At 44.8% G+C, this 9661-nt stretch overlaps 1 protein-coding gene across 2 annotated transcripts; it reads left to right on the top strand.

Annotated features, from left to right (window-relative positions):
- The first annotated feature begins 256 nt into the window (after positions 1-256).
- On the top strand, positions 257-6518 carry LOC136545247 (D-lactate dehydrogenase [cytochrome], mitochondrial-like). Of its 2 annotated transcripts, XR_010780965.1 has the most exons (19): positions 257-574; positions 691-784; positions 910-1010; positions 1248-1296; positions 1424-1516; positions 1716-1831; positions 2233-2292; positions 2476-2512; positions 2587-2648; positions 2835-2931; positions 3279-3353; positions 3558-3666; positions 4374-4483; positions 4653-4715; positions 5101-5180; positions 5359-5489; positions 5698-5741; positions 6078-6298; positions 6419-6518. XR_010780965.1 is itself a non-coding variant. In XM_066537292.1 (18 exons), the coding sequence occupies exons 1-18, from the start codon at positions 351-353 to the stop codon at positions 6195-6197; spliced, it is 1665 nt and encodes a 554-aa protein (XP_066393389.1). In that variant the 5' UTR covers positions 257-350; the 3' UTR covers positions 6198-6518. The 2 variants fall into 2 exon arrangements, 1 of the variants encoding a protein (XP_066393389.1); XM_066537292.1 differs by having other exon boundaries at positions 6078-6518.
- The last annotated feature ends 3143 nt before the right edge of the window (positions 6519-9661 follow it).

Raw genomic sequence — 9661 nt, 5'->3', positions numbered from 1 at the left:
CCTTGCCAAATGGGACCTTATAAAGGGACCTGAGTTTAAATTCTGCTCCAGGTCCTGAAAAACTCATGACCGGCACTGGCCACAAGTGCGGGGCCCATTAGCAGGCCGGCTCCTGGTCAACGGCATCACCACCGTTTGATAGGAATCCAACTGCCTGCATTCGTTTCGATGACGTGGCCACCCCATGCGCGCGCCGGCGCTTGAGGCTCTCTTGTCTTCAAATTTTCGCAACAGCATGCCAGCCAGAGATGATCGACTCGCGGTCTCGAGGTGTGGACGAGTTGTCTTTCCAATCCTTGCACCTCCACTGTTCTGCTCCAACTCCGTGCGTGCCTCCACTCCGCTCCGCCATGGCCACCTCCCTCCTCCGCCTCTCCCGCCCCCGCCGCGCGCTGCTCCCCATCTCCTCCCTCCGCCAACCGCTCTCCACCGAGTCCCACGCCCCATCTCCGTCCCCATCCCCTACCCCCTCGTCCGCCCGCCGCTTCCCGCATTTCCTCTCCTTCCTCGCCGCCGCTGCCGCCGCCGCCGGGGGAGCAACCGTTGCGCTCTGCGACTCCGGCCTCAACCACCGGTGCCTGCCTCATCTAACACTAACCCCATCATAATTGCTTGTGTTCCGTTACTCGCTCAGCTGGGGTTGACCTCACCTGACGGGCTGACCCGGCGTGCTCTATCTGTCTGGTTCAGGGTCGGGGGCAAGGACAGCACCGATCTGGTGGTTCGTGGGAAGCGTAAGCTCGTGCCGCAGGAGTTCATCGACGAGCTCGCGTCCTTCCTCGGGGTGAGTTTTGTGATCGGACGGCCACCAGTGCATTCGACCTGTGCGCAGTGATGGCGGCCTTGATGCGTGGATGCCAAGTATTTGATGTTTTCTCGCTGATGGTTGAGTGTACGGCTTAATGGCAGGACAACATGACTTTGGACTACGAGGAGAGGAGCTTCCATGGCACGCCACAGAACAGCTTCCACAAGGCGGTCAACGTGCCTGATGTCGTCGTGTTCCCGAGGTGATGATGCCTACTAAGAACTCCAATGGTGATCGTTTTGATGTAACCAAGGGCTGGTAGGAGACGTTATATGTTTCAAGTGTTTTTCCTAAAATGGGCCATCGACTTGTGTGCCCCATCTTACGATGTCATGTATCGGCACTTGATGTTGGGATGCGCTGAACCTGCTCCATATCTCAAGCATGTATTGATTGAATGATCTATTTCTTGTAATGAAGTTCATCATCTATTTTGCAGCTCGCAAGATGAGGTACAAAAGATTGTGATGGCCTGTAACAAGTACAAGGTATGGTATTCTTTTCATCGGCGCAAACATATAGGATTAATGGATGTGGCCTTCATCATCTATTTTTATGTATAAAGGTTCCATCATCATCATTGATCTAATTTATGTTCGATCTCCTTGTGTTAAGGTTCCAATTGTACCATATGGTGGGGCTACCTCACTTGAGGGTCACACACTGGCACCTCATGGTGGTGTTTGCATCAACATGACCTTGATGAAGGTATAAATTAAGCAATTAATCTAGAGCATATAGCTATAGCTAGGTGTTAATGACATTACGAAAACAAACTATTTGTGAATGAGTTAGAACCATTTTCTAATGCTTAAGAAGCATTCGAATATTCGAGCCTTGACCATTCTACTTTGTTGCCTTTCTTCAAATGTGTGGTGTGGTTCATCATGGCGTAAATTCTTTACAGAAAATCAAATCCCTGAATGTTGAGGATATGGACGTAGTTGTTGAACCTGGAGTTGGATGGATAGAGCTGAACGAATACCTGAAGCCTTACGGCCTATTTTTCCCTCTTGATCCAGGAAAGGTCCTTGTTCTTTGTTCATAAAGCCTTTCAAAATTTTCATTAATCTTTTCAAGGCACCCTGTTATGAACTTCTAAATGTAATCACTCGATGTGCAATTGCATCTAATTTAACTTGGTTGCAGTTGGTAAGCCATTGTTCCCCATTGATTTGTGCAAGTTCATTCACGTAATAATTAGTACTTCTCTTGATTGAAGTATTTGTAGAATCTAGCCATAGTCAGTAGCTGCATTTTCACTTGCTTCGATGGTTTCAAATGTATATTTAGTTCCCATTATCATTCTGGGGAAAGATCAATAGAGCCTTCATCATATTTAGAAGATGGTCATGTTAAATTTTGCATGCTTATGGAACCCAAACACTCATGCTTTAGCTGAAAAAAACAATTTGATTTGCAGGGCCTGGGGCCACCATTGGAGGAATGTGTGCTACTCGCTGCTCTGGTTCATTAGCTGTGAGGTAATTACCAATTTATCCTTATATTTTCATGGTATATTCAAGGTTCTGTATCACAACCATAAACCCGCATCTCCCAAGAACGTACAACCATAAGACTGATATGTTAGTTCATATACTTTGCTAGCTTTGTATTATAACTTTTAAATGGCTTCTATAGTTCTATGGCTTCCTTCCTGTTTGTAGGTATGGAACAATGCGGGATAATGTGATTAATCTTCGGGTACTTCTCCCCTACATAAAAAATACTTTGTATTAGTTCCACATGCAAATAGTAAATTTTCTTGGTACATGCAGGCTGTTTTGCCAAATGGTGATGTTGTCAAGACAGGCTCCCGGGCTCGAAAGAGTGCAGCTGGGTATGCAAGACACTCTCCTCATTGTTAGAATGACCCTTTTTTGTTTTGTTTTTTCGAAGTGAATACTATTTTCACTGCTTAGTGCTTCCTTTATCCATATATGTGTTATATACATATGGTGTTCTATTCCTGCCAGCTGCCGTCGATTTTTGCAACTTTGTTTACCTCTGCCTTGTTGAATGTCAGGTATGACCTCGCTCGTTTGATCATTGGGAGTGAAGGGACTTTGGGTGTAATTACAGAAGTGACTTTACGACTCCAAAAGCTTCCATCTCATTCTGTGGTGAGTATCTTTGGATTTGGTCAATACGAAACTCAATCTTTTCCTACCACTGCAAAGTTCTTTGTATAGGCTTGAATCTCAACAGAGTGTAGTATGTAGGAACCCTTAACTTATAATGCTGTTTGTTTTTTTGGAAAATTTCTATTCTTTCTAAAAGGAATGACCACCTTCATGCTATGACATACCACTGTCGTCTTTCATCTGCAGAAAAAATTGTGCTAGCATATACATAAAAGAGAGAACACAGCTTGCTAGATTTATGCTGTCAATTTTCTCTGTATTATGTATCTTTTTTGTTTTCATTTTAGTTATGGAGGCACTCACCATACATTTTCCTACTATTTCAGGTTGCAACGTGCAATTTTAAAACAATTAAGGATGCTGCTGATGTTGCTATTGCAACAATGTTTTCTGGGATACAGGTTCGTGTTTTCCCTGCTATTGCAACAATGACCATGATGCTCCGGTGTGGAACATTTGATCTCTTGTGTTTCATCGATATGAATGTGCAGGCTCTGGCCTCTGTTTTCTTGCAGTATGCCAATATTTATGTTCCAATATATATATCTATCCTGTAAAGCTCTTGCAGCATGCCAATATTTATGTTTTCTTTTCTATATGACTAGGTTTCAAGAGTGGAATTGTTGGATGAGGTTCAGATAAAGGCAATAAATATGGCAAATGGCAAAAATTTGCCTGAAGTGCCGACCTTGATGTTTGAATTCATAGGGACAGGTAATGCAACTTACTATATGATCAGTTATATTATGTATCGATGGTGGCTGTACTTATCCCTCCCAAATGATTTTATTTGAAAATATATGGCGCCATGTGAATGTAGTCCGATGAATAAGAGGTTTGCATGTAGCCATCATCTGCTTACAATTATGAATTTGACTTGATTCTTGATCAACAATAATGGGTAAAGAATGATAATACGACTACTTCTGCATCAATGCGACCGCTTCTGTATTTCAGGATATCAATTAGCAAAAGTTTACTTTTGCAGTTTAGGTTCTGGGATGCACAAACTTCTCGGAATATTCTCTACAAAATTTTCTCTGCGCACAATGTGCACCGCTGTCCAGACAACTTTCACAGTATTATATCTCATATAAGATTGGAGTGGTATCAGTCAAGATAGGCATCGTGAAAAGTGAAGTCTATTTGATAACAATACATGTGCAGTTTTGCTATATGATACCTCCTGTATTTTTTCACAAGATATAGCCCCGTTACTTGCTAGCTTGTTATGTATATTATCTTCAGGGCAAAGCCAACATAATAATATAATTTACTGGCTGCTGGACTGTGCTCAACTGCTCATTAGAAACTCCTTTGAACTCACAGAACTTATTAAACTGCAACTGTTATTACGGCCTATGATCAATAACTGGCTACTTCCTTTTCTTTGCTAACATCTTCCTCTTGCAAATATCCAGAAGCATATGCTCTTGAACAAACTCTCTTGGTTCAAAAAATTGCCACTGAACACCATGGATCAGATTTTGTTTTTGTTGAGGAGCCAGATGCTAAAGCGGAATTATGGAAGGTCAGTAGAGCGTTTAATCTGAAGAGAATATTGATTCCCCCCTTTGGTTCTATATGATCTTGCACACACGTGAATGTTGCAAATATAATTAATTAGCCTCCATCATGCATTGGAATGGATCTATATTATTGAAATATATTTGTAACAATACTGAGCCCTTTAAGTGCAGATCAGGAAGGAGGCACTTTGGGCTGCTCTTGCTATGAAACCTGATCATGAATCTATGTCAACGGTTTGTTCTCTTTCCACTTGGTTAATATACATATACTATGTCATTGTAATATCCAGGAACCACATCTAGTGTTGTGTATCATGTGCTTTAATGCTTGCTCCTCAGTTGTAAGTCTTTAACAGCATGTCCCTATGTTATCTCCATGAAATTGTGATCCCAAATAAGTAGCCTATCCAGTATAAATGATGAGCATGGCCTTGTTTAAATAAATAAAGAGGTTTGTTTTCTCATTTGCAATTTTTTATCCTCTGTTCCTATGCCTGTGTAGATTGTCCAAAAGGTCATTGTGATTGTGGTAACCTTGCATGGAACATGTTGTCAGTTAACAATGCATGATCTGTATTCTGTAATCAGTTTCCTAATGCTACCGTATCTTTTTGTGTAGGATGTTTGCGTCCCTCTGTCCAGACTTGCTGAATGCATATCTACATCAAAGCGTCTGCTTGATGCGTCGCCATTGACTTGGTATGCATTTCCTCGTTCAATACTTTCGAGAGATCGCCACCTCTTTCACTATTGTAAATACAGGGCAGAAAGGCTGTTTGATATTATACGGAATGGCATTATCTTACAGTAACTTCAGCAAGCCATTAATATATCTTTTGGTTATGAAGATATTTATGTCTGATTATTTATGCCCCAGTCTGGTTGTTGCTCATGCTGGTGATGGAAATTTTCACACAATTATCCTGTTTGATCCAAGTCAAGACGACCAACGAAAGGAAGCAGAGAGACTAAACCATTTCATGGTTCATACAGCTCTGTCTATGGAAGGTATAAACAGTCTACTTCTTGTCTATGGAGTTTACTTGCTGTCACCGGATAAGGAATAACCAACTGCCTTGAACCACTGTCTGATCTAGAGTTATCTCAAACAGAAGTCATAACATATGCGATTTGTCTTTTTTTTTTATCCATTTGCAGTCATTATCAAAACTTGAACTAGCTGAAAATATTAACATGATTTGGCACCTAACTGCAGGTACATGCACCGGAGAGCATGGTGTTGGCACAGGGAAAATGAAGGCAAGTATCAGCCACCTACAGATGCAAAACGCTTAGTGGCACTCCCTTTTCTTTTCCTTCTTCAAAACTATGGCATAAGAAAAAAAAATTGAGAATGGCTGAATACGAACCACTTCATTGGACTGAATGTGTTATTACAGATAGCACTTGAACGACATAATTCCGTGGATATCTAGTCCAGTCTATTGGAACCTAACATTTGTAGGAGAAAGTTTTCATACCCTTCATGCTTTTAAGGCATCTTTGCTTGTTTATAATTTTCTGATAAGACATCATTTTCTATTGGTCACGGGTATTATATCACTTCATGTTGATGAATACTTTTGTTTGTTGCAGTACCTGGAGGAGGAGTTGGGCATCGAGTCACTTAGGACGATGAAAAGAATAAAGGCCGCGTTGGATCCCAACAACATCATGAATCCAGGAAAGTTGATCCCGCCTCACGTTTGCATATGACGCTCCAGATCGCCACCTGACTGGAGGATCTCCAGGAGTGGGAGTGCTGTTTCAAAGCTTTGGTTCCCGGAAGCAGTCGTGGATCCAGCTGAAAAAATGAGGTAGGGTGGACCGCTATATACATATACAGAGCTTCACCGATATATCGGTCTAACTATGTATGTATAGCATGTATATATATTGGTATATCATGTAACAGTTAAATTTTATCTGTAATTCAGCAAACAAATGACACAGAAGAAGTGTGAACAGAATACCTTTCACATGAAAAGCACATAAGAAGAAGTGATAAATGAAGGAATATGTAGGCCATACATCAAAGCATCAAATGATCACAGCATCAGGGCATCACTGCAGATCTGCATCAAATGATCACAGCAGCAGTGTATCACTGTAGATCTGCAGACTGCAGCAGCAGAGCAAGCTCTGTCCAGGCGCCCAGCCCAGGCCCCAGGTCAGCCGCCTGCCGCCAGCGCCAGGGGCAGGCGCAGCGCGCTGGGCGGCTGGCCGCTGGCCCGCCCGCGCTTCGGCCGCTCGGGAGCAGCAGCCGCGCAGGGCCGCCGCCCGCCAGTCGAGCCGCCTTGCCCTTGAGCTTGAGGCCTGAGCGCCGCCGCTCGCCGTCGAGCCGCCTTGGACCTGGAGGGCGGACCGGTAGAGGTTGGAGCGCGGAGGCGGAGCGAACGCCGTCGTCTGCCGAGCGAGTGAGCGACCGCTCTACGGCCAAGCGTGAGCGCGTGTTCTCCGATCCCCAGCCGCCACTGCTTCTGCCTGCCAAGAGGCACACCTGGGCTGCGCGATGGGCCATTGGGCCTTGTTGGCCAGACGGCCCAGCAGCGCGCCGCGTCGGTCCCGTGCCTCGTCTTCAACCTCTTGTCTCCCGGCCTGGGCGGACGCGCTACGTTGGCCATACGCTGTGACGAAGTGGATGTGTTTTTTTTTTTGACGGAAACTGGAGGGGTTTGCACCCCTACAGCAATTTATTAAAGTTAAAAGATAGTTTAAAATACAGGGCTAGACTAAATAACGAAAGGAAGGGGCAGGGTCCGTGGCCATTGCCCGAAGCAGGAGCTTAGGATACATAAAAGGTATAGAAGAAAATGAATCCCAACACCGAGGTGAACCAAGCTAAGACAGATTGTCGATATGATCCATTGATTAAACTGTGAAAGGTTTCTTCTCAGAGAAAGCAAATGAAGTTCTTCTCTGAAGTTGGCCTTCGACACCTAAAGATTGGGGATAACCTGACGAAAAATCCGGTCATTCCTAGCCTTCCAGATTATCCAACACATGACAATGATGATCTCCATGAAAAACGGCAGCCTGAGTTGATCTTTGAAGCTCTGAAGATTTTGGAAGGGATCTAGTTGCTGATCAATCTGAATATTTATACATGCCCAACACTGAATGGCAAAAGGACAGTATAGAAATAGGTGTCTTAAAGATTCCTCAACAGATCCAGTACACAGAATGCAATTGTGGTCCTGTAGTGTCATATTTTTCCTTCTTAGCAGTTCTCTTGTACTCAGTCTGTCTTTGATCAATAACCAAAAGAATACTTTGTGTTTGTTTTGATATGAAGGTTTCCACTACACTGGATGTAAGATTGAGTGCCCCTTTAGTTGGCTGCAAGCCCTTTTTACTGAGAAGATGTTAGAATTCCATATATAGGACCATTTGTCATGTGAGTCATTTAACCTAGTCTGTTGCAACAACAGCTCCAACTGTATCATCTGTGCATGTGCATGCTGGGATAGTGGGAGGTTGAATAGGCTATGAATGGGAATCTGAAGTCCTTCCTTCCTGGAAGGTTATCTTCTTCTTCTTCGCACATGAAAAGAGCTCTGGAAACTTTCCTGACATTAGCTCATTCTCCCATAGATCTTCCCAGAGGTAGCAGGATTTACCACTGTTGATTTCCACCTTTGCCATCCCTTTGTATTTGTCCAAGAGTTTTAGAACATCCCTCCACCAGAACGAACCCCTTTTGACCTCCCTCGGTAATCTACCACTGTCGTCCTTTGTATTTGTCAAGAGTTTCAGAACATCCCTCCACCAGAACGAACCCATTTTGACCTCCCTCGGTAATCTACCACTGTCATAGTATTTCTCCAAGACTAAAGACACCCAAGGGATGTCTTCTTTGTTGAAAAATTTATGCAGGTTTTTAATCAGAAGAGCCTCATTCTGGGTCTTTGTAACACCCTCGGTGTTACACCTTAAACAAACCACTAAACCTTGTCATGAACATCATGTTTATGTGATAATGCATGTGATAGAATGTGTAGATAAATTTTTTGTAACTTAAAATGACCAATAAAAATGTTAAATGAAAGTTGATTCAATAGCTCATGTATATCAAGTAGGGTTGAAAACCAATTTTTATTAAGCAAAAATACTATAGAACATGTGTGTGATACTTAAATAAAGTTTGAAGTATAAACTTTGTAGATGACAACATAACTTTTGCTGTAGAAAAATAATATAACTAGCTAGTATTTCTAATGGCTTGGAAATGGAACTTGAAATCAAAGTCAGCTCAGGACTTGGAAGAATTTTAAGTTTGAAAACAGTGTGACAATGCCATGTTGGTGAATTAATTTTGAAAAATTTAGCTAAAGGTCAGTGCAATGTTTTTATTCCTTATGGTAGTTTGATGTACTCTCTTTAGCATAGTGAAGGCGGTTTAGCTCCAACTTCATTAGTTTAGTTTGTATCAATGCTTTAAAATTCATGCACGACAGCCTCGGGATGGATGATGCCGTGCGCGCGGTCACCGCGCGGCCACCCCGTGCCGCGCACATGGCCGCGTCCCGCGTGGCCACCCCATGCCGCCACGCTGGGTCGGTCGAGCCCGCCAGGGCTTGGCTGAGGCCGGCCGCAGTGAGCCACTGGCCCCGCGCCCTGCTGCCCTGCCTACGCTGCTGCCCCATTCGTCACCACGACGCCGTCGCCGCCGCTGCCACCGTGCTGAGCTGCGGGGGCGCCGCCTCTGCCATCCTCGGCCGTTGCCGCGCGAGGTTGCTGTCACCGTGGCGTCGTGCTGCGCTGCTTCTCGTCTTGCCATTGCGTGCATGTGGGCTGTCCCACCGCACCGCCGACCCGCCCTGTGCCGCGACACAGCCGCTGCAGGTGCCGTCGCCTCACCATCACGTCCGTGCCTCCCTCTGCACCCTACCCCGCTGCTGGCCAGGTTTGGTGCTCGTCGTAGCCGTGCGCACGTGGTGGAGCTCGCTGTCACCTTGCCATTTATGGCACTGCGGCCGCGCGGGCCATGCTCGGCCGTGGACGCGCGCGCTTGTCAGCAGCGCCTGCGCGTGGGCCTCCACGATCACGCCGACCGCATCTCGCCAAGGCGAGGCCGAGCCAAGCCCAACTATCGCGCCCTGTCTCTTTCTTTCTTTCTCCCTCTGCTGCCAAAGTCGAGCCGCGCCATCAAATTACCCAACAAACGATCACCTCCATTC

Source organism: Miscanthus floridulus, chromosome 3, assembly GCF_019320115.1.
Source record: "Miscanthus floridulus cultivar M001 chromosome 3, ASM1932011v1, whole genome shotgun sequence".
NCBI classification, from domain to species: domain Eukaryota; kingdom Viridiplantae; phylum Streptophyta; class Magnoliopsida; order Poales; family Poaceae; genus Miscanthus; species Miscanthus floridulus.
Note: the sequence above shows the minus strand (reverse complement) of the source record. Positions and strands in the feature narration are given on the sequence as shown.